The sequence below is a fragment of the Anser anser genome (genome assembly GCF_964211835.1).
Source record: "Anser anser genome assembly, chromosome: 5".
NCBI classification, from domain to species: domain Eukaryota; kingdom Metazoa; phylum Chordata; class Aves; order Anseriformes; family Anatidae; genus Anser; species Anser anser.
The window spans coordinates 29264673-29290371 of NC_139725.1; the positions used below are offsets into that span (position 1 = coordinate 29264673).

General features: G+C 39.4%; 1 protein-coding gene across 6 annotated transcripts in view; it reads left to right on the forward strand.

Moving 5' to 3' along the window:
* Positions 1-25699, forward strand: part of RAD51B (RAD51 paralog B) — a 382679-nt gene that overhangs the window by 156977 nt on the left and 200003 nt on the right. For all 6 annotated transcript variants that reach the window (XR_014584707.1, XR_014584708.1, XM_083836785.1 and 3 more), the window contains exon 8: positions 18037-18133. Coding sequence is in view for 4 of the 6 variants with exons in the window: in XM_083836785.1 (XP_083692911.1) it covers positions 18037-18133 (97 nt within the window). In the remaining 2 variants the exon portion in view is untranslated. The remainder of the gene's footprint in view (positions 1-18036; positions 18134-25699) is intronic.

Below are 25699 nucleotides of genomic sequence, written 5' to 3' on the forward strand. Positions count from 1 at the left end.
TGCTGTGACATTGTAGTGACTCACCAGCGTTACACCGGACACGTTTGGTGTGTAAGGTGGTAATCTTGTGAAGATCTAGCAAAGATGAAGAACAGGGGAGTTGCAGATGGGTCTATTATAGCAACAAGTCTGAGGGAGTGTTATTTTGTGCTGTGAAAAACAGTAATGCTACAGAGGGTGAGCCTGCAAATGGGCAAAAATATGGTGTGTATATAGAGTGAGAAAAGGAACTGGGGCATGTTTATGTGCAAGTGTTGTGATGCAGCTGCTTTACAGCGGATTTTTTTAGGGGTTCATCCACTCTGAAAGTGAACTTTGTTAGGACTCATAGGTGTATTCCTTCCAATTCTGTTGACAGGTTTCTCTTTAACTTGCCACTTCAGTATCTTTTTGATCCCATAGATTCTGGCATCTCCTCATCCTTGGAGGTGTTTAAGAAAAGGTTGGGCCTGGTGCTTAGGGACATGATTTAGTGGGTGATACTGGTGGTAGGCAGATGGTTGGACCAGATGATCCTGGAGGTCTTTTCCAACCTTAATGACTGTAGATTTCTATGATCTCTCTTACTTGAAAATAGCTGTGGGATCAATTAAAGTATTTGTGTAAGGTTTTTTCACTGAGGATGTATTTAACATAATCATAGTGTTTCTGTAAGTGTTCCTTGTCCCCTTTCACTTTTTCTTCCCAGCAGATTCTTTGTTTACTTGCTTTAGACATTCTTCAGGAATTTGTTTGGTTTTACGTTCTTGTTTATTTGTTTTTCCAATTCCATCAGAGTTCTCTGGATTTCATTCTTATATATTGACTGTTGTAATTTATTTTCCTCTCCACCAGCTGTATTAGTTTGAATGCTTATTTTGTAAGGTCTGCTTGTCTCCTGAAAATCATTTTTAAACCTTTTGCTCGATTTGTTATTAGAGCTCTCCGTCTTGAGGTGAATATTCATATTACATGTAGGCCTTCTGTAACAACCACAGGCTTTTAGATTTACTTTTGAGCTGATTTTCAACTTCCTGTCTTTTCTGAATTAAAAAACACCAAGCTGGCTTCTGAAGTTTTCAAACCGTGGTCACTACTGTCAGATAGTTATGCATTTGTAATATTCCCTAGAAGTGCCAGATATCTCTAAAATACTCAATGCTGAGCTTTGATTGCAGCTTGTAAATGAAGTAAGAACAATAATCTTAATAGGCTTAATTACCTTGGTTATTGGTATTATTAGTCTGAACTTTTTATGCTTTGTCTACTTTCCCTGAAGTGTGGAAGAGAAGTACTGTTGTTTTTTTTCTCTAGAAACACAGGAAAATAGTGGTTATATTCTAATGTTGTGGGTTTGTATGTATGAAGATTTAGCAATAATGGGATATTATCTGCTATTCGTTTAGTATAACATTACTTTGTCCTACCTGCAACCTAGTTACTCCCTTCTCTGTGCCTAGATACTGGTTTTTTTATAGCCTTTTTTTAAAAAAAGGCTTCTTTTTGTCTAGTTTGCCTAAATCCATTTCTGTTGCTATACCCTCTTGTTCGACATTGTTTCCTTAAGCTCTTAATATTATATTTGTATTTATTTTTGAAAATGTGCATGTTTAAAATATTTGACTGCTTGAAACTTAAAATGCATTCTTTCCATGATCTCAAGCTGTTCATACTCCAGGTTCAGGTGTAGTGTCGTGTCATCACGCCGCCGCCACCACCACTTGAAGTCCTCCCTTTTATAACCCTGCAATTCGGTAGTGCCTGGCTAGCTGCACTGTACTCTTACGAGAACACGCAACCTCTGCCTCATACAGCATTTTGTCTTTTAATAACCTGTTTTGCATTGCAATACTAAGTAGAACACTATGAATACTGCCTTTTTTTTTTTCCCATCAACATCTGATAGAATTCTTTGGCCTCAACTCAGGAAAGCACTTAAACATATTTTAATTAGCATTTTAAGTATATACTTAAAAGTGAGTGCATGCTTAAGTGCTGCATTGAGTGGGAACACTTTTTGAGTTTGTTCTTTGGTTTTGTCTCTCTTCTGATGTTTTGTTCTCCAGAACTGTGTGAATGCTGTACTGTTAACTCCTTCTAGGCCTGACACTTTTTGACCACCTCCAATGAACTGAGTTCTGCCTGCTTCCCATTCTCCGGATCTTTTTTGTAAATGAATGCATTCCTCTCCAGAAGTATTTCCTTTCCTGCACAGCCAGGGTCCCAAATTGGATGCTGTTTGACAACAGCCTGAATTTAGGTCAGTCCGGGTATGAATACTTTGCTCTGAAATATATTTCTTTGATTATTTTTTTTAAAAATTTTTATTTCTAGGTGTCAGCTAAAATGCCTTCCTTCAGTGTGATCACTTTCTAACAGACTGTTATCTAGTTCCCTATTTTCTTGATACAAAAGAGAGAAGGTAACAACAAGCCTGGGCTTTTGCATTATAAACCTCAGGTAATTTAGACCAGTGGACATCTGGTAAAATCCTTTTGTTTAAATCCCTACTGCTTTGCATCCTCTTGATTTGGTTTGAATTCCATGTTCAAATAAAATTAGAAAGCTTAGTGGAAAGCCTAGGCAGAGTTAAGAGGTTTTGCTTTGTGTGATACTGAAACAAAAGTTTTAGATGATTTTGGAAAAGAACTATGTATGCAGTTCTTCCAAACTGTTTTAACACCTTGGTCTTTACTCTGCTACAACTTTTACAGGTGATGTGATTCTGTCTTCCACCTTTCATGCTGGGAGATAAGACAAGACAGATAAGTTTGCTTTCAGCTTGGGAGGCATTTTGAGGAAGGCTGGGGGTGGGGGAACATGACCTTCAGGAAAGGATGTACTCATAGGTATTTCAACTCCCAGCAAGTTCCCTATCAGTATCAGACAATGCATCCCTGCTGTTGCTGCTCCCTTTAACTGTTCTTCAGATTTGCTGCCATTTTTTGCCATTTATAGAGACCTGTCAAATATTGGTGCCCTTTAACATTGGCAAGGTCTCCCAAACTCCTACCTCAGGTTTCTGGTCTATAAAACAGATGGTATAATTCCTGTCTACTACCTCTTTTGAGATTCAGGATCTGAGTCACTGCAGTGTTTTGAGACTATCTGAAAATTTTCATAAAAGGGCACTTTTTTTCTGTTGTTCTGGTCCATAGAAGCTAATGCTGCACACTTGTACAATGGAATTTGGAACTATTTGTGTCTATATTCTTTTTGTTACCTCAATCCAATGACAAGGCCACAGAATATCTGAAATATATTGCACTGATGCTTGAAATTTAATAATGTCTGTGGAATTTGGGCTACTGAGACCTCGAGAGCCGTTGTTGAGAAGCGGGACTTGAACCATAAAGCTCATATCCAGCCATTTCTCAAATGCAGAAGTTTTTAGGTCTGTGGGTTGGAAGTGGGTCTGCCTTTGTTCTGGAGGTTGGCTCTTGCTGTTTGTAGTCAGAATAGAAATGCTTACAAAATAAATGGTGGATCTTTCTGCTGGTGGTCACCGCAGAGACACTAAACAGCTTGTAGGGCTGATACATGGCGTATCGCTTCATGGGAACATTCTCCTATTTACAGCCGTTTTCCTTGAACTATAACAAAACTTCAGGCCTTCTCTTTGCCTCCAAAGCAGCACAGTTTTTGGGGCGGCTCAGTGACCCACCATGTTGTAGAAGGGCCAATTCCCTTGCTGCCACTTGTATTTGCTGTTGGGATTCACAGTGATTTGCATTTTTTCAGGAAGTTCTCTGTTGGTTATTCATAAATCTCACCTTCCCATAATTATCCGTGGCGCTTTCCCTTTCTGTTCAAAACTCCAGTGCAGGGTGAGCTCCTGGTGAAGTCGTCACAGGTCGCGGTTTCCTCAGTAGCCATTGCTTTGTTGCACAGAGCTCAGAAAGGCCATCGAGATGGAGTTGGGACTAAAGTCTAGGTCATCTCTGGTGTTTGTTCCAGCGTGTTAAAAGTCAGCTTTTACATCTCTTACAGTGTCTTATGGAGCACTCACCTGCTCTTTTTGTGTGTGTGCATGCATCTCATACCCCGTGCTTTCACAAAGGGCCACTGAATATGTTTCTGTGCTGCTTATGCTATGCATGTCCAGCTCCTTAGGGAATTTCATATCTTAAAAGTGCGAGGTCTGCATCTGTTGGTGCACCCTGAAAGAATAGCTGCCATCTGCCTTTCATTGGCACAAGAACTGTGAGTTATCCAGTTCAGAAGATAAATTAGTACAGGCCTGATCAGCAGTTATGCTGCATTCCTGTTATTTTGTCATCTCGCTGCTCTGGATCTGTTCAGTACTAACTGCTCGATAAAAGAGTTCTTTAAAACACCCTCAGTAACCTCAAGAGAGACCAAAAGTTGTTCACCAGGGCAGAGTCCCAGCTAACATGTAAATAATAAGCTGGTATTTGTTTCTTTTCCTCTGTTTTTAATACAGTACTAATGCTTCACAGTATACCTTACAACATACTGAAAGTTGCGCCAAGAGTAGCTTTCCAGATTCACCCTTCCCAAACTTGTAGTGCAAACTAGCGATACTTAGAGTTTGTTTACCTGGCTTATGTAAAGGGCAAGGATTTTTAAATAAAATTCATAAAGAAATGAAAAAGGCTTATGGGTTTCTCTGGGGGGAGATTATGGGAGTTTTGTTACAAGATCTACAACCCCATGCCCAGAATATTTAGCAGTCAACTATTTCTGCTGAACTGTATCTAGACATTGCTCAGCTGTACCATTGGAAGACTCTTAAAACACTTGGTGTTTTTTATCACCCTTCACGCAGTGAGTTCAAAGCACTAGGAAAGCAAAATACTGAATCTCACAGCACTCTCACGGAGTAGGCGTTATGCCTACTTTGGAAAATTGGGCACAAAGAATTTATTGTATCGGTAAGCAGTCACAGCTACTTACTGTCAGAGCCAAGATTAGAAAATATGCGGCTGGACTTCTGCTCCCTCCTATTCCCTCTTGAGAATGAATCAAGGTGAAGAGTAAATGGTAAAAAAGTCTGAAACTTTTTTTTTTTTTCCTTTGGAAATGTGTTTGGGGACAGAAGGATGAAGGTGGAAAGAGATAAGTCGTTGATCATGTTTCTTTTTGGTGTAAATCCTTTAGGGTCAATAAAACCAGACCTGCATTAAATCTTACTCAGTCTGGAATGAAAACTGAGTAACATCAATAAAATTTAAAATGAGGACTTACCTTGTCAGGCTAGCTTCTACACTGAAGTGTACATCTAATATTCTGGAGGAGGAGACAGGTCTAAGAAGTAGTTGAAGTAAAAGAAGTCCATTGCATGATACTCTTTTCATACGTGCAGATTTAAGGTTTGGTAAAGCAGGTACGGGTTATTAATTTTTTTACACTTTTGAGGAGTGATTTATTGTAAAATATATATATATATTAATAATAATAAAACCTACTGTTATCCTTAATGGACTCCAGGCATAGCCAATGGCAAAATAATTTTGTTGAACTAATAACACTCCTACTGAAAACACTTTTCTAGTTGATGCATGTTGTGATGGTTCCAGGACTCAGGGAGCGTAGCTAGAGGCATGTGCCATCAGTGCCATTACGCCTGCAGAAGGTGTACGTCTCACACCACATAAGGCATTCTGCAAATCAGCATGTGCCTGAACATGGAAGAGTTTTTACCAAGATTTGGATATAAATGAGCAATTATCTTCAACCTGTTTCACACTCTGCTTTGCTGCTGTACCTTACTTTGAAGTCCAAGCATCTTGTGAATTATTTTTTATCTTTGTCTTAAGAACTCTCCAAATGAATCCCATTCTTCCTTGAGAAAGTCTGTGCTGGGCCACTGTTCCAGTGGCATGTCAATCCCAGTGTGCAGCATCCAGCAACCACTACTTTCCTGCCCCATGCCCAGATCAGGAGATGTGCTTCCAGTATGACTGGAACCAGCCTGTTGCTGTTTTACACCTGATTTTCCAGTGTTTGCTGTGAAAAGTAAGCAGTGTCCTCAAACAATCCTGTCCTGAAGCACTTTTTTATCCTGGGTTTATTTCCTACGTGTTTGCCCTTATCTTTCTTTCTTTCTAATTGGAAGAACAGCTATTCCAGTCACGTGCCTATTGCTGCACATCTGTTATCTTGATTAAGCATACCTTGCTTCTCTTCAATTTTTCCCAAAATTAAATTAGTTCCTAATATTACTGTCTTTGCAGTTTAATGTTGAACTTCACAATGGAGACTCATTTGTGGTTTCTTGAGAAATATTTCAGACTAAGCTGTTATAAAATAGTCCAAGGAAAATGCACGATCCTGTGAATTTTAACAGCAAGTATGTGAGATATAAAATGTTAATAGTTACAGTGAACAATTAATCCAGATCTTCATCAAAATTGCAGCTGGCTGTCCAGAAGATGTCAGCTGTTTTTCACTGCTGTGTCTGTATGTGAAGTTTGAAGGGTATGCAGCAAGAATCTCAAAAGATTTGACCCAGCTGTGTTCTCTTGGGTTAATTTGAATGAGATGGAAAAATGATTTAGATGCATTAAGTGTAATTCTCAAAGAGGAAGTGCTTTGTAATTGTGAAATATCAGAAATCTTGTACAATTACAAAGGTGGTCCTAAGGTTTAATATTACTGAAGGTGCCAAAGCCTGTTTTTCTTCACCTGATAACTTCCAACATTTCTGTAGTTCTAGTAATAGTTATAATGGTGTGTCCAAATAGCTGAATAAATATTTTGCTGTTGCTGTTCTTGATGTTTACAAAAATTTACATAAAACTAAGGTACGTGTAAAAGAGAACAGTAATGCTTGTACACGCAGTCTCATTTCCAGTGGAATCAGTGGAGGTGTTCTCGTAATCACCAACTTCCAAAAGAAATCACCTTTTTTTTTTTCCTCAAAGAACACCTTTGGGCTTGAATTGATTCGTTTTTGCACGTTTCACTGTTATCAGTCTCAATGCGATTTGTCTTAATGTTGAGGAAAGATTTACCAAAACAACCCTACAGGGCTGATGCTCCCTGCAACACAAATGAGGTAACATTTCTACAGTGCTGTCTTCTGCACATATTTAAGTAATGACCTTGAAGAGTGGGTTGTCATCTCAAGAGGTGAGAAATTAGCTTGAGTATAGTTTCACAGGTCTGTGATTTTATTTGGACAATCTCAAATGCTATTCTTTTCCTGTATTAGCCAGAGCAAAGGGGGATGTGTCATGCTGTGGTCTCAGCACAAAAATGACTCCTTGCATTTTTCTGAGTTCATTTTCCGTCCCAACTCCTAACTTTCAAAGAGATTTCTAATGATTCATATTTCCAAGGCAAGTACACTCCAATTTAAGTGAGTTAAGTACATAAATAGAAATTTGCCATTTTAAAATTTGACATAAGCTCCAATTTTAGTGGGGAAATACTGACTAACTGTATTTCCTAGTGAAAGGATTTAGAAGACATGGGATGCAGAGGCCAAGAAAGTGTCAATGAAATTTCAGAATGCTTTGAGCCACAAGGTGTTTTTCCCCCCCAAAAAAAAATATTGAAGAGAAGTGACATGGCTGAATTACGTCCCTCTCTTCTTTCCTCTGGGCAATATCAGATCAGACATATTTAGAAAACAATCATACACATTCATGTATTTTTTCTACCTCAATATGGACTGTTTATCTATAACTTGTAGACTGTATACATATTTAATCTTTTTTCTTTTTCTTTTTATTTTTTCTTTCTGATATGCTTTCGTGGAATAAGTACTTAGGATAAACAAGCTGCTAAGCAGCAAGACTTCAAAGAGTGCTGTAACATTTTTCAAAAAGTGCTAATAAAACTTTATAGCATGCTGCACCATTGTGCATTTTGAATAGGTTGCCTTTTTTTTTTTTTTAGGAAAAATTGCTTAAGAATACCTTAGTTTAGGAAAATGTAAGGTATGCATGTAGTACATGTAATTCACAGCTTTTCATTCTCACTTTTTCTTTCATGTATTTCTGAGCCTTATTTCACAGAGAAGCAGAACTGGTGGTAGCTTGGGAAGTGGGTGTTGGCTTCATCAGCTGTTTTTGTTTTTTGGATGACTTCTGCTCTCTTTTCCAGCCATCACAGCTATAGAGGATGATAGATGAATTTTGTTTAACACTCTAAAATAACCAGGGACACGATGTTCCCTAGGTGGGCCTTAATTGCACCAAATAATGATGTCACTACCCGGTTTGCTCCTTCTTTCTTAATAGCTGACTCATTTTGTAAAAAACTATTGGTGTATCGGTTTGTCAAACTTGTGTGCAATAGCAGTTGCTGCCCTAGTACTCTGCAGACCTGTTAAATTGCCTTAGGCAAATTGGAGATGGAGTCATATATCCAAACTCCCTCTTACCCTGTATTGAAAATCGATTGACTTTTATATGCAGTGAACTAAAGCTACATAGTCATTTAAGGGTAGCCCTTATAGATAAAGTATAAAAAGCCAGTCAGTGTCCAAAATGCATTCAGTCAGCTGCTATCATAAAACAGCAAGAAACAAAAACTTTTCCAACAAACATTGTATAAAGCACACTATGTAATCCTCAAAAAGAATTACTTTGCTTCTGTGACACTGATAGAATATAAGGACTACAAAAACAGTGTAAGCAATGTGATGTTGTCTTGTGATGATGCCGTATAGCCATCTGCCTGTAGAGGTTTAATGAATAGAGGGCAGTTTTGGACAAGGTGGAGCCAATACTCCTGTAGTCCTCTGCTGCCCGCCTGAAAAGTAAACGGAAGGGATCCAGTGCTGCAGAGCAGGCAAAAAAGTGTGGTTTGTAGGGGCTTTAACGGCGACGTGCTGAGGGGAACTCTCACACACCCTAAAGCTGCTTTCTGCTGCTTCCACGAGGCACTGAGGAGCAGCCTGAAAAAACAATGCCCTCCCTCTAAAATGTTGGCACAGGGTCGCAATGTGGGATAAAGGGGTGTTAGGGTGAGTGTTTTAAAATGGTTTAGAAAAGCTGTGTAATGACAGTAGCCCACTGAGCTGTTACAGTTTGCATCCGAGACACAGTACGTTTGTTGTGACCTGCTGTCTTGAAGGCCTGAATGAATTAATAGGGGAGGAATCGGAGGAATTAATGAAATTAATGACATGTAGATTGAGTTGTGTATATAGTAATATAAACACTCTTCCTGATGGGCTTGTCGAAACACCAAAGTCAAATAAAAATGCTGGTACGCTAATTATCAGCTTTAAATAGGCCATGAGTCCTAAACAGGCCTTTGTTTAGAGTATTGTGTTAGTTTAGTTCATATTCCCACTTAGTTGTTAGGAAATATATAAATATGTATATATATATAAAGGTATACAAAAGCCAAATAAGATAAAAACTAAATATAGAAAGAATTATAAACATAACTTGCTGGATAGATCCTAGTTTGTTCTGAGGCGTTCTCGGGTGTTCAGCTGAACATAAATCCTTTGAATCTACTTTGTGAAGTTGGGGTAACAATTTGTGGTACCTCTAGTCAGTTTGCTTAGTTTCTCAGCATGTCTCTACAGCAACAAACAGGGGTAATAATATATATATTCCCTCAGAAGGTAGTGAGGTCTAATGTCACTGAAGTTGCGTAAGGCCATGTAAATTTGAAGCACTGGATGAGGCGGGGGAGGTATGCGGCCTAAAATCTGAACTCTGCCAGCAAAAGCGAAGAGCCTTCAGTCAGTGTTTACAGCTGCTGAGGAAATCTAGCAAGTGTGAATAAACTAAACTGTATTTTTCATTGAGGAAAAAAAAGTGTAGGTATCCATTTTCTTGCAGTGCTGTTAAAGAGCAGGATTTGTGCTTAGCTCTCCCCTCAGCCTGGAGCTGTGGGCCAGCAGAGCAGATCTGAGGCTCTGTGCGACTTTGCTGATACTCCAGACAATCCAGTTTCTTCCCCATCCTTCAGAAACAACCAAGCAAAAGTCCTAGTCCTTTTGCTGAGAAAAGTGTGAGGTTTAAGAGTGAATTCAGAATTTTTTAATTTAATGAGACAATATGGCATGCATCAGAAAACACGTTTAAGCTGTGCTGTTTGCAGCTTTGGGAGTAAAGCAGGTCCTGGCTGTAAAAGCCAGCTGTAGGTGACAGTGATTTCCTGCACGGCACTCCGCTTCAGCTCAGCCAAGATCAGGCCAGAGGCTTTTAGAGAGGTACGTTGCTAACTGCATAAAGGAGTTAGCTGGATTCAGGGAGCTGTCATTATGCAGAGGCTGGAGGGGAGGGCGGAGGAGCAGGAAGGCCTGCTGAAACTAACCCAGAGCTCTGGGCGACTGGCAAGGCATGAAGGAGGGTGGCGGTTCCTCTTGGGAGATGTCTTACGCATGTCTCTGCAAACAGGTCCCTACAGGCTGTGGCAACACGCAGTACTGGATGTGAAGGCCTTCCAGGCACACAAACCTTTTTCACGGGGCAGGGTAGCACAAGGGTGCTGCAGTGCAAATTTTGAAGGTTACGTTTGGGTTGGCTGCGGTCCTTGTTCCCAGAGGAGGAAAGGCTAAAGACCTCAGGCTATCTCTGGGTGGTAGCTGTTTCAACTTGAAGGCATGTAGCTGCTTGAGAACAGCATGCTTTTGTTTTGGTTAGTTTCTTTTTTTTTCCTTTTTTTTTTCCCCCTCCTGGTGAAGCTTTATTAATTTATTATGATTATTTTTAAGCAATTGGTGAAGATATGAATATGCACTTTACTTCTCCAGAAGGTTTATGGAACAGAATTGCATAATTTTGTACTTTTCCTATGCAAAGCAGAATAAATCGGATGTAAATCCAGTGGCCAGTTTTTGAAAGATTCCTTGGTTTCTTCCAACTCCTATTTATACCCAATGAAATCCAGTGCCTATAAAATGACCTCTGCTGCCATGAATTGCCTTACTGAGGGAGGAAAGAGAAAAAACTTGGGTAGAGATGCTGTGGCAAAGCATGAGCTGGAAGTCCTTTTCCTAGGAGCTCTAATATGGTTGCAGCTAGCAATAATGTGTCCTGAGGAACAGGTCTCTAATCATCCTTCTTTTTAAAAGGTGCCCATGAGCATTCTAGAAAATCATTACTTTCTTGTTTTCATGCTGTTAGACTGCTTGAATAACCCCTTTTTTTTTTTTCCTGGATGTGATGCAGCTGAAAATAGGTACAGATGAAATTCCACTGAGGCGAGGCCAACACTTGTTGCAAGATTGCTTATAGGATTAGGCAGCATTTCTCAATAGGCTTTCAGTGGTTTGTGTATGTGTGTATTATCTGTTGTTCAGGGAATTATGCCAAATTCTGGTGACATTGGTTGAGAATATGAATCCTAAAACAGCTCTCAGTACTGAGGCCTTGTCTTTGCCTTTAGTCAGGCTAGCTGCTAGGCCTTTCTCTCTGAAAACATCCACCTGCTTCACTCCAATGCTCACATCTCCATTCCAGCCTATCTCTCTGTTGTGTATAAATAACCTTTTATTTCAACTGGTTAGCAACAATTGTTAAACACAGGCACTTGCCTGTTGTTTATTTTGTTCTTTCTTTGCTATTACGATTTTACTACAACATGTAAAATTACCTTTGAATATATATTTTTGTTATTTAGGCCTTGATTAAATACCGTAGGCAGTGTTTGGCTTTGAGCATATGAATTTCACTTGTTAAAAAGTTTTTTGCTTGTGATGGCTGGGCTCTGTAGAGTGCTTGGTGTTATCTTCATTCTTCCCCACAGAAATACGATGTGCTGGGGCTGGTGGCCAGCTCAACTTGGGAGTCCAGAACCCCTGATGGGAAGAGTAGGGGCTGGGTGTGAGGATTTGCTTTGGTTTGAGAAGATAAGGTGCTGTTGGATTTTTCTCTCTTGTATTTGGTTTGTATGAGTCAAAATGGTTTACGTTTTATGAGTGAAAATATATGCGTGTATTTAATCTCATAGTAATAGTTGTGATGTAAATATGTTTGGTTTGGTCCTGGAGCTCAGAATTGTCTCAATAGTGCAGAGGCTTTTCATCAGAGAAGTCTGCTCTCCTGGGGGATAAGCCCCTACCAAGCACCACTGCAGTAGCTAGTTTATTGTGCCCAGTAGCTGTGGGTACTTGAAATTCTCTCTTTAAAACTCTGATTTTGCTTAGAAGCTGTCAGTGTTGCAGTTTAGGCTTTGCCTCTTACTGCCTGTAATTCCCTGATTTCACTGAAAATGCTCAGTTTTATGAAAGTTTTCTTCCTTGTGAATATTAGGTACAAGTCCTGTTGAGCTTGTTAACAACTCTGCACAGCTTTTGTAGCAAGTGGTTACTGATGCTGGAAAAACAATCTCTGAAGAAACAGAAGTCAAAGAAAAAACTAATTCAGTCTGTAGCCCAGTTGAAGATCACAAGTACCCTGCTCTTTGATGACAGTCTCTGGTAATTTAGGGTTCTTCCTCTGGACAGACTGCTGCCAGTCTCAGGGAGCTGTAGCAGGTTCCCAAGGAGAAGGCTGCGGTTCTCACAGCTGTTTGAAGCATGCTGCCCTCACCCCACTTTCCTCACTGTTCCCTTTTTCTGTTTCCAGGATTGCTGCCTGCCCCATCTGGCTTTGTGGTATTGCTTGGTGTGCTTTCCTTCCGCTAGTGCATACACAGTAGCCACTGTTGTTTTGACCCGTTGCTGAACGCCTCACCAAAAGCTCCGGGCTTCAGGGAAAGGGAGAGGTGCCTTCCAAGGGACTGGTGTGAAGAGTAGCTGGGGAGCTGTAAAATTTCCTTCCCTTCTCCTCCAGCATGCTGAGTCAGCATCTACCGAATGTCACTCTTACTTCGTGCTCTCTAGCGACGTTGCTTGAGTACAGTGAAAACCACAAATACATGGGCTAATAAGGGCAGAGTGTTCTTGTGCTTGCTTCTCCAACTCAATAGGAAGCCTTTAATAAGAGTTTTCCTAAATAGTGTTGCTTGCGAAAAGGGGAATTCTGCTCTATTCTTTTAACAAACAGCCATTTCATGAGAGGTTGTTTTTTCTTCCTCCTCTCTCAGTACATTCCAGAAGACTTTATACCTTTGCTGGTTACTGATTGATAGTTCTGCACTGAGCTCCCTTTAATTTTGCAATAAACTAACAAGGAGGCTGAGACCACAAGTTTACAGAAAATGACTTATTTACTCAACGGGATTTACAAGGACAACAAAGTCAGATTTAGTAGTTCCAGTGTGGTCCTAGGAAGGGCAGGAGGAGTACTTGAAAAATTGTACTGTATAAATAATCAAACAAAAAATAGTTTGCTTATTCTTCTGTGTGAAGCAGTCATATTTCAGTTCCTAGGCCAACTTTATCCCAGGACCTGCAAGGGCTTTCAGCATATGCAAGAACTACACTATTCTCAACAAACATGGGTGCTGGAAATTTAGGTATCTTAAATAAGTGTTTTTATTTTTCTTTTGTGCCTCCAGAAAATTGGCAACTGCTAAAGTCACACTAGTGGAAGGAGATTCTCTTTTCACCATGACATGTAAGGTTTCAAGAGATTGTAAAAATAAAGGTGTTGACTTCTGGATTAATCTTGGAATTAACAACTGTCTGTTTGTCTGAAACAAGAACACTATTTTCCTGGAGAAACTAGTGTTTCTATTCCTATAAAAATGAGGGAGATCATAAGAGGAGACAGGAATTTTCTCAGGTGTCTAAAATTAGGAACTTGAAAGTGTGTTCCCCTATTTCTTTGTGTTTCTCTCCAAGTTTTCTAAGTGTAAGGAAAAGTGTTCTTGCTATTTCTAATAGTTACAAGGGGTTATTTTACAATCTAAGGTTGGTATGCTGATATTGGGACAGTAAACAAACTTTCTCATAAGATTGGGAAATTGTATCAGTCAGTCGTGTGGTATTTTAAGTAACATTTTTTTTTTCCATAAATCATTCTGAAATTTGAATCTGAGTGAATTTCTACGTGTAATTCTGTCAGAATCTGAAAGCTGAGAACTGATTTTTCACCAGCTTTACCAGCTGCAAGTGAATGTGCTAAAAGGTGTAAGACAGTAGTTCACTGAATTCCACAGGAAACTGAGTGGGACAAGTTTTCAGTGTTACAGGGCTATATGGCTGACCTTTTGGTCTTTCTTCCTTTAGCAGTAGAGGGTGTTTTCCATTCATTTGCACAATCATGGGCTGAAGAAGCTCTATATTCTTCATTCATCACAGGCTAAAAACAGAAAGCAGTAACAAAATCTCCTTACCTGTTGCACGTGTCAGGCCTCAGTTGTGCATAGAGAGGTATTATGGTTTTTTTGTGACTCTTAGTGCCATAGAAGTAATGAAAGTACCTCTGATAATGAAAATATTTTGTTCCATTAATGCTGAAAATAGGAGCTGCTATTAAAATACTATGTATTTTAATACGATAAAGTTGCTACATGATATTTTAATGTTCTCATTGTTGATTGTTCTGCGGAAAGAAAATAAACTCATGACTGGCATTGCACCTGTGGAATAAGTGGAAGCTATGCTTGGCTGGTAATAATGTCCAGTATCTGTCAAAAGGAACCACAACAGAGGCAACTTTTCCTTACCTACTTAGACTGTGGATTTGGCAGGTCTCCTGTACTAAACAGGGTAAATCTGATCTGTATTTCAATGGCAGATCTCCAAGGAAAAGCTGAGGAAGTGCTACCGCTAATTCAGTGCAAGGCACTCTTTCTAGTAAATCTGCTTGGACTTGTGACCCCAGACTGTTTCCAGGCACTGTTTAGCATTGAGAGGTGGTTTCTTTCAAGTGTGGCATCTAGCAGACCAAAGGAAAATATTCTAACCCTCACTCACCTAATGTTGGTTATTTGTAAGATAATGAGTTCCTAAGATCAGAACTGAGCGCTGTGTGAGATTCAGCTGGTTCTCTCCGTGCACGAAGCACAGAATCACAGAATGGCTTGGGTTGGAAGGACCTTTACAGACCCCCTAGTTCCAGCCCCACTGCCACGGGCAGGGACACCTCCCGCTAGGCCAAAGCCCCATCCAGCCTGGCCTTGAAGCAGGCCAGGGATGGGGCAGCCACAGCTTCTCTGGGCAACCTGCTCCAGGGCCTCACCGCCCTCTGAGTAAAGAATTTCCTCCTAACATCTGATCTAAATCTCCCCTCTTCTAGTTTAAAACTGTACTTATGAGGAAGGCACACAGCTGATTCACTCCTTATCTCCTTTGTTTACCTGTGCATTTTCTCCGTATCACACTTGGGCTTAACAGTTTCCTCAAACACCTATTTATAATTCTCTGAATATATTTCATTCTATTTCAAAGGATAGCCATATGTCCGTTTCAAAGCAATGGAGTTTAAACACGTCTTTCAGGTTGGTGAAGGAGACTTTGGATAAAAGCTGATATGTTCTTTAGATGTGATGCTGGGAAGCACATGGTAACAGCATTCAGGGCCTCAAAGTGAATGTAGGATTGGAGACAGATGAAAACACAGGGCTTTGTTTGTGTGCCACTATTCACTGCCAAAGGATTGCTGACCAAAGTTTTACTCTGGGAAAAATGAAAGAAGTCTTAGCAATTTCCAGTAAGGGGATGTAATTGGATTTTTGCACCTTTATTAAAAGATACATGTATTAGGAGGAGTTTTCTAAATCTGACTGCCTTGACATTTTTCTTTGGAGATGGAGGTGAGTAAAGGCCTGCTTTTCTCCTTTTGTTAGCAACCCGTAGGTTGTGTTTGAGCCAGGGTTTGGAGCACTCTGCACACCTGCGGAGTGAGATTCAAACTGTATTATGCTAGGTGCACAGAAATGAATATTGGTTGATGATACAGGAATGCACAGCTGCACCTGATGGAAGAATTTTGGAGTAAATGAGGCTGCAGAAGCGTGACGAAATTTAACGCCACATTTAGTGCTTAGCTAACAGCCCATTGATTTGTACTTATGGGAGAAGTGAATCTCTCTGTAGGCTCTGCAGACTTGCAGAAATGAAGAATAATTTCCAGTAAATTCCAAAATAAGCATTCAGCACATGCATATGGCTTCATCTCAGAGGAAATGTGCAGTTTTTTTAACTGTACCTTTTTTAAGACACTTTCAAATGGCGTAACAAGGTGTCTGGACTGTTGTTAGTGTTGAATGGATATTGAAGGACACATCGGAAGTTGAAGAGTAAGTTCAGAGATGTAGCTTGGGTTAAGCATAAAGAGTGAAGAAAACTTACGCTCCTACAGCTATCAGGGCTGTGGAGATCCCAGCTGAAAAGGAAGCCAAAAAATCTGAAAGATTAAAAAAAAAGTTGAGTTATTCTCCTTGTTCATTTTTATTTTTGAAGTGTGTAGAATGAGCTTCTTTTGAAGGAGAGCAACATAAAGTCCAAGTTGTTTAGGATTTGTTGTTGTTCTTTAAGAAAGATCCTTAAATATGGTATCGTTCCTTTACTATGTGGTGCATAAATAACATACGTGATGGCACAGTGTAAGATTATCTTGGCAAAGGCATAGGATGACTGCATTGCTTACAAAGCTTTTGACACATGTGAATATGTGATCATTGCAAAAGTGTGCCAATGAAAACTTCATATCCCACCACTATGTACGTGCATATAAGTTTTTGTTAGCGTGTTCTTCTTCAGCATGTTTCTTAGTACCTGATCGGGGAAAGCTCTCAGTGTTGTGTGCCATATTGTTGTATCTTACACCTGGCTGTCAGAATAGCCTGTAAGCTGTGGGTTTTGTGACACAGTGAAAATGTACAACTACGAGCTGTTCAAAGGGAAAGGTCTTGGATCCCATGCCTGTTCACAAGCAGAGGTGGGCGGGCTGGCGTGAGTGGGGAGGAAGAGTCGTGGTCTTGGTAAGGCTGCAGACTCCATCGCATCCTTGGTAGCTCATGTCATGCTGCCTGGCAGAGACATGATGCCACCACTGTGGTTATGACTCTATGATCTGATACAACTTTTGTGGCATCTTGAATTAAAAAAAGAAAATAGCGTGTCATATCATACTACTTATTGTTAAAGAGCAGGAGGAAGCCATGATCAAAGGGAGGTAGGAGCAACGGAGGAAAGAGCAGAGAGATTAGTCTTCCTTTTAGCCATGGCAAGCTGTTAGTTTATTCCAGTAGCATCATGAAACCGTATCCATAGCGTAGCATGCAGGATTCCAGTCTCCCTTCCTCCCATGTCAGATACAGCTGAAGACAGGCTGTTAAGTTCAAGGAGAACATGCCTGGAGTGGAGTATGTTCTAAGTAAAGTATAAGGACCATCTTGGTTCTTTGAAGAAAACAACAACAAAAAACCACATGCATGTTTCTGCAGAAATTGCAGAAACTGCAGTGGCTTAGAGATCCTCAAAGCATTAAGAGGTAATTGAGATTATATGCTTTTCTATCTATGGAATTGATAGTGTTTGCTTTAATGTTTTCTGTTATTAGAAAAGAAGTACATGTTCAAAAGTGCAAGGGACTGCTTTTCTCTTGCAAGACTTCCGTTCATGCCATCAGAGAATTATGTTTTTGTAGCACTGTGTGGGTAGTACCAGCTGTTGCTGTTTGCCAGAATCTTGTGGTCCTGAAGAACATTGGACTACCCTCCTGTGTGCAGATAGCCCTGTGAAATGTAGTACTCCTATGCTTCAGATCAATGGGGTAGTATCACTACCACACCTTTCTTCATGGCACTGTGTTTCAGCCAAAGAAAGGAAGGGTATAAACTGTATAGAAAATACTTGAAAAATACATTTACCATTTGCCTTTAAAATTCCAGAGTTTTGGTTTTACTTAAAATTGGTCCTTTGGCCTTATAAGTGACCTAAAAAATTCTCAAAATATTATTCTCTCACTAGGTGCTTTTTTAAGGAGCATCACATTGTTTGTTGGAGAATGTTCTTCAGGACAGTAGTTTGATATTTATCTATCAGAATATGTTGTTTGATATTTCATCTTTTTAACAATATCCCTTTTACTGCACTTTTTTGCAGTTCTCTTCTAGTTACTGCAGGTAGTTCAATATTTTCTGAGCTGAATTTGCTGAAGGTCAGAGTAGGGGGTTGCCCACACAGTGCCTGTGCCTGAGGGATTCCAGTCCTTGCCTGGGCTGCTCTCTGCCTTCCTGTAGCTATAAAAATTCATTTCCCTTCCCCCTCTCCCTATCTGTTTGCAGGTTATCTTGACGAATCAGATTACCACATCACTGAGCAATGGCCTTGCGATCCCAGCAGACCTGGTGTCTCCAGCTGATGATTTGTTCTTGTCTGAAGGTAAGAGATCCCTTCTATCAGAACTGAAACTCTATACTGACACAAATCCACATTGTAACTTGCAGTCTTCTGTTGATGTACAGGGGTCCAGGAGAGTCAGGTTATCAAGCCAAAGATAAAACCATGAGGAGATGAAATTATTTTTCAATTTCTTTGAAAATTAATTAAAAAAAAAGAAAGAAAAAAGAGTTTATTAATGAAAAGAAACTGACCCTTTCTAAGGGGTGGGAATGGATTTTCAAGCTGTGTTCATTTCTGTAATATGTTCCTTAGCAGTCTACTTTCATTCACACAGCATTATTTTTCTCCTTCTGGAGCTGGGACTAGCTTAAATACACAGGCTAGGCCACAATTTTAATCTTATTTAGTGATTATTGGTGATTCCAAAAAGAAACAGCTGGTCATAAAGGAAGGAGAGCACATAATCACTCCTGTCCCTTGCATTATATTTGTCCAGTTTTCAAGCACAGTGATTCAAACTGCAGCTCTCAATATTGCGTGAATGTAATATGAGCTTTTGTGTGATGCCATATACTACTTTACATCTTCATGTTTCTTTTGTTTCTGCAGAGAATTAGAGACAAGTATCACACAAACACACACACACACACACATTTTGGGGGTAGTAGCGAGGACTTACTGTGCAAAGTATAAAAGATACTGAATCAAGGCTTGCAATGTAATACAATTTCAGCTTTTCCCACTTGAATAATCAGAGTGCCCTCAGAGACAGATACAGAGTTTTCTTATTTAGACTTAAATTCAACTATAGGCCAAAACGTATGATGATAAGCAATGCTCACCTTTCCTGCAAAGAAAGGATAAATGCATGGGGAATTTCTACTTTGTGTAATATGGTTATTTCCCCTCTTTCTCTCCTTCGTGAGCTTTCTGGTTCTGGTCAGCTTATCTTTGTTCTGGTTGATCAGAGCTGTCCTCTCAAGCTTGTCTGACTTAATGCAAGAACTGCTTGGTGGCAAAAACAATTAAGCAGTGGTAAAAATGACATTATTCTGCAACTCATTTCAACAGACAAGAGGAAGAGGTTGAATATGTATTAAACAGAATGTGAAGGAGCAGCAAATAACTCCAGTGTAATGTCTTGACACTGACTGATGTGTTCACTTCATAATTTTGTCAATAGGAGTGCTTGGGCAAAGCATGGTCCATTAAATCATTTTGAAACTGTGCTTCTGGCTTTTGTTGGCTCCATCCATTGACAAGACATCACTGAAGTTCGTTGCTTGAGTATCTCGCTCCCTACCTCTGTCAAAGAGTTGAAATTTGGTAACTATATTTGGAAGAGGAAGACATAATTTTTCATCTTTATGATTTCCTTCTTGGCATGAATATGTTACACATTGCCTCATTAAATACTTTAGATCATGGCAGTTGTGCTTTAATTTGTCCTCTGGAATTGCTGTGTATGAGCTTCCTCAGAAAAGGAGAGCATAGGTAACTCTGAAGTAGAAGTAATAACAAAATATATACTCAGCAACACATACTTTTTCTTGGGGTTAAAATATTTTGAAGAGTCTTTGGAAAAAGTTGTAATCCTTTGAAATTTTCCTGCAAATATCAGAAATGTGCAGTGCTGTGTATAAGCCGTAGTTCTCAAATCATGAATGTGTAAGAGATGGTATGATGATTTTCATAGCAATTACAGCTTATTAATGAAGGTACTATGTTGTTTCTGAACTCTCTACCGCCATTATTTTTCAACTTTTAACCCAAAAATGAGTGAAAATGTGTTGGTTGCCTCTGTGTGTGTTGTTTACTTTGTTTTTCTCGTTCCTTGGTTTTAATTAAGCGTCTGAAGTGGTAAACCATGCCAGCACGGCACTTCTTAAAAATGGAAGCTGTTTGGCCTTCCAAGGCTGGACAAGAATGGCACAGCAGTGACGCAAGCTCCTTCAGTAATTCAAGTTTTATCAAGGGATTGCAAGGGTGTTCAACCTCTTTTCCTCCTCTCCCCTCCTTTCTGCTTCCATCAACTAATAGAGGTGCTATTTACCAGCTGTGTTGTATAACAGGAGAGCACAGTGCATCTCTATACCACGAGGTTTTTTCCTCCCATCTTTCTCATCCATAATGTGGTTGCTTCTGGATTGCCAGTTTGCTTCAGTTTTAACCCATGCTGTCTGCCTATGAGGAAAAAAAACGTAATTTCAAGCCCATTCGACATTTGTTCTCCATGTTTATAATGCTTTCAAAAGTGTGGCCAGTGTTTTTTCTTTTTAACATTAGGGTGTTGACCTGTCCTGAGAAAATCCCCCCTAATTTATTTCATACTGACTATCAAACAGCCTAAGAGTAGCAATATGTTAATCTTCTGACAGTCTTGCATACTTTAAGATTCCATAATGAATTAATCTTCCAGGGTTGGAGTGACATTCATAGTATTTACTCCTATTTTACAACTGTGCAGGAAAGAGTTGTTGGTGAGTAGTCCATGCACACAAAGAGAATATGTTGCAGTCAGGAAAAGAAGCCAGATTCGTGACTGGGTTCTTACCTCATTCTTCCTTTTCACTCATCACCAACTTAAGCTGAATTTGAACCAGTGACCTAGATGTGAAAGGACCCGTAACACGTTATTAGTCCTGTAAGCAAATCAGACCTCTTGGTTTGTATATGTCTAACATGTTGTTTTAAACCTATCTGAAACCAGTTTTGTCATTGTAAATGGCTTGCTAAAAGGGTGATCTTTCTTAGACAGAGACAGAAATAAAAGTTTCAAACTGAATGTGTTGTTGGAAAGAAATGGAATGTTGTAGTGGCTTTTGTTTTTGCATCTGATTGTGCTTTGGAAGGGTATTTCATGGGCTGTGTGTTAGATTAGGCAAGAAACCAAGGAAGCTGTTCACTTGACGTGTGACAAAGTTAATCTGATGAGCAAGCTGAAAGGACGTTGTCAAGCTGCTTCAGGCTCAAAGTTTGTCTTCTTTAAAATTATATTGTAATACATGAAAACTTGTGTCCTAAAAACATGTTAGATTTTTACGAGAATAATAAAGCCTGTATAAAAGCAGCACAGATCGTAAAATCTCACCACTTACATAGCAACGTAAGAGCTGTTGAACTGTGCTTGGTTTTACTCATTGCAGGAAAATGTTATGTCCAGCTAAATTCCCAGATCTGTGCATACATCTGCTTCAAGACAGAAAAAATGCTTAGTTTGCTGCAAATAAATGTGGAATAAAATAGAAAAGTTTTTGTACCTATAGACTGAGTCCTGGCATTCATTTGGCCTTTACATATTTGCCAGATTATTATCTGAAGTTCAGTAAGACGTATTTTTTTTCTTCAGCTCAAAAAGTTTCAGGCATGTAAGGTTGTCACCTCTCTAGAAGACAAACTCAGTTTTTATTTATAGCCATACCATTCTTACATATCCTGTCATCATAGGGGATTGACTGGATGGAGCATGATGTGGATGCCGTTCTTTGCATTTCATGCTTGCTTTATGGAATAGCTTTTTAGCCATTTCAGTAAAAGACAAGTTTGAGAAGCTTCAAGGTTATTTTAAGTTGTTCAGAGATGGTCAGACCAGCCCACAACTAGGCTTCAAAATGTGGCCTAAAGAATTAAAACTTCATTATTTAAATGTATAACAATTACACCATACCCCCAAGTTAAAATAACCATCTCTTTAACAATTAGAGAGATTTAAACTGCATTAGTCTAAAGGATTAAGCCATTATTTGTGTCTGTGACTGTACTATTTTTATTTCTGTAAAGTTCATGTGACTGGATTTTACCTAATGTAGAGGATCTTTAGAAATGAATTCTCAGACAGTTTGATTGCTAGCTGGGAGGTGAATTTTCTGTGTTTCATAAGTGTTAGTCTTGGAAAAATCAGGTTGAGCAAAGTAACTCAAATTGTAAAGCTGTACAAAAGGATAGCACAGTGTGACCTACTTGAGGTCCCTCTAGTCCGCCAGTGCCTGTCCTGTTAATACATCTGCCAGCTGCAAGCTTACAGTTCCTCTTGCAGGCATTGAAGACAAGCCCCATCTTTCTCAGAAAAAGGTCAGGAGAGTGTTGGCATGAACAAGAACAGAGTCCTCCTCCCAGCATGCACAAACGTAAGGCAAAAAGGGAAATTCTGTCTCAAGCTTCTTCAGCCTCAGCTAGCACTTTCAAATATTTATTTGGAAAAGTCAGAATCATTTTGTGTTTAAAATTGTCTGTAAACTTGTGCTAGCTCTGGGGAGGCCAGTTTTTGGTCTTCTGCCATTTGTGTTCATCAAGCAGTTTGTCATAGCACTGTATGTTTTTAATGCACAATTTGAGCAATGAGTTTAGTCTGACCTTTTCATCTTTTTTGCTGAGTTATCCTGAGTTCTTTTAAGCTGTTGAGCAGAAATAGTCTTTTGTGTCGTGGAGACTGAAGAAAACTAAGCTACCATAATATCGTCCACCCACAGGGTTTTCCTACTTCTGATCATGGGATTTTAGTCTAGGGGGCAGAAGGTTTGAAGCTGGAATGTTTGAATTCTATTCTTTGCTTTGCTCTTGCTCTGCCAGGTTGTGGTTGTAACATTTTACTCTTCAGGCCTTGGTTTACCAGTTTTAGATGATGTAGGGATATATTCTTTGCAACTTTTTTTTTTTGAAGTACTTCAAGATATTCCCATTGGGAAAGTAATAAGTTGACCTGCTGTTCACCTCAGAGTAAGACCAGTTCTGTAGTTTATTACTTATCTCCTTTCAAATCCCTTTTTTCGGTCCTGGTGCTGAAAGGAGAGATAACACTGGAGGAATTACCACAAGAAGTGAGGGGCCCCCAAAGATAGGAGTCTGTTTTTGTTTTGTTTTCTTTTCTTTTTATTGATTTATGTGTACGCTTATGTTTAAGGTTGGACCTGCAAGTGACTTAATAAAAATCAAAAAGAATATTCTGTGAGAACCCTAATATACCTCTTTTGTGGGAACTTTGAACTGACAAACAGAGCAGCTGTTAAACAAGTTTCTAAAATGCTTCCTCCTTGTAGTTTTACAGCTAATGCAGAATAATTCGTGTCTTAGTGAAGTGTTCCAGCATGATATGAATTTAAGTAAAAATATCATAGTGCTTTGACATGTTTTAAGCCTGTAATGTTTTAACTGCATGCTCTGTCAACGTATTGTAGGCTGATTAACACAATTTTGCTTGGTAGGAGGTAGTTTGTCTTGGATCAATGAAACACTGGTGTTATTTAAAAAAACAACTACTTTAATTAAATGATAAAATTCCTAAAATAATATCCTATCTTTTTAATAAAAATCCACTCTGACTTTTTGAGACCCCAAAATTTGGGAATAGTTACTAAAAACATTTTTGTTATCATTATGGAATAATCTGGAGGTGGGGAGATTGCTCGGCCTGTTCATGAACTTTGAGTGCAATTTGTGGTATGGTGGGAGAAAGGTCTTTAAACTGTGACCCCTTATGTAGACCCTATGAAGGTTAGATGGTTTTTAATGTGCAGAAAAAAGCTATGAGTACAAATAACACTAGTGGTATTGCCAGATAATAGTTGGAATTCACCTCTCAAATCTGTATCTATGCATGCTGACGAGTACATTACCACCACTGATGTGCTTGTGTGAACCCAGAGGACTAAACCACATCTCTGAAAAGGTAATAGAGTTCTCTGTGTTGTGGTTTATCTTGATATTACCCACTCAGCCCAAGGCCAAGTTACCCTCCCACGCAGGGACAGCAGAGCCCAGCGAGTCCATCAGCCATGGGGCTGTGCCTCCAGGTCCGAGCCCTGGGTATCCATGACTTTATTGTAGGAGTCGATCGAGTTACTCAACTCATTGGTTCCAGTTCATGTGAGCTGTAATGGAACAGCTGGAGTTATTTTTTTTCCTAATTCTTTAATGTGCTGCTGGACTTCATGTCTCAGCTGTCTTTTAATAAACTACCTTGGCATAGACCCTGTGATCCCTGTCAACAATGCTGTGGGAAGCCTTTTGTTCAGGCCGTTCTCTGCCTTTGAGTTACTTCTCCAGCTTCAAAAATCTCCAGAAAAAGATTGTAACTCTCACATACACTGAAAGGTGAGAAAGAAACTCTTCATTTACCTGGTAGGAGTCAGGATATGATGTAGCACTTAAGGATAGGTAAGAAATTGGCAGCAAAAAGAAAGAGTCGTGTTGATAAATCTCATTGATACATGTAAGAGAGAAAAAAAGAGCCTGCTCGAAATAATGAGGTTTCATTCTTGTGCTTGAACTGTGTTCATGTTTCTGGTAACTGTGCTCCTCAGTGCTTCAGTGGAAGGAAAAAGTCCTTCTAGTTGTTGAGAATGCTTCAAGGAAGTGCACCATCATTATAGGGCCTGGGAGAAATGATATTAGCCATTAGGGGAAATGGTATTGTGATTGTTTCTACATGATGCAGAGTTGCGGTGTATGGAGCAGTTAGATTTCACGATAAGAGTGGTCATGTCAGCCTGTACTAATTTTGATGCTATATTTCAACAAGTGGGAAGTAGTGACATATAACATCCAGCCAAATTTTAACGGCTTTTTAATCAAAATATAAATCTCTCAGTAAAATGGTCTTACAGAGACTGTACATGTTTATGGAAGTTTCAAGCTGAATGACACATGTAATCGCTTGATCTAGACTACGAAAGGGTTGAAAACTGTCAGCAGGAGCATTCAAAGGACTCTATATATCAGTTTAAGAGAATCTTCGTTCCTTCTTTCCTAATTGTTGTGATGATAGAATACCAAGTTTTACTGCTTTGTTGTGGTTTCTTTCTGAAGATGCGATATGGCTGACAATCATTAATCTACAATTTGTAATCCAAAAACCCTTCAGGTGTATTTGCTGGGAATCACTCATCTATATCATCAGAAGCATGATAACAGAAGTGCTTACAGTCATAGCTGAGTGGTTAGAAGCTAGCACCTCTTGGTTGCTTACCTCAGCTGAGACAGTGCCAGACCGAGTACGTTGCACCTTCCAACACAAAGTAAAATGGGTTTGCTTCAGAATTCTGTTTTCCAACACTAGTTTTTTCCTGTTTTCCTTTAACTGCAATAAATTGAGAGCCTGCACAGGTCAGCCACAGACTTTCACGGCATATAGCTGTAAAGCATTATAACAGGACTGCAATTTGTCATCTCTTTGTGCCCTAAAATGTTTTAAAATAAACATTTCCCGTTCTGTGCAGAATAGAAAAGATCAACTTGCATTTTCACTGTGGTCCTGCAAACCAATGACTTAGAAACAGAAGATATGGTTTGGCTCTAGACTCATTTTGCAGCCCTACATTGTACCCTAGTGTTGGTGGAACTGCTCCAAACTAACTTATCTTTCAAAATGCATTGTGAAAATTATTCAAGGGTAGATACAAGCTACACAGCACTGGCCCCCATGCACAATGGTCAATTAAATTCTGCCTGATATTGTTCTTAACTTACTGGATTCTCCTTAAATCTGTACAAACAGGCTGAGGCAAAATAATATAAAAATTGAATCTTCATTATGTAGTAGCAGTCAGTCCCATTTCTTGTGGAGTTTTATAGTACCAACAGTGGATCTCTCTTCTGGTGGGACTGGGA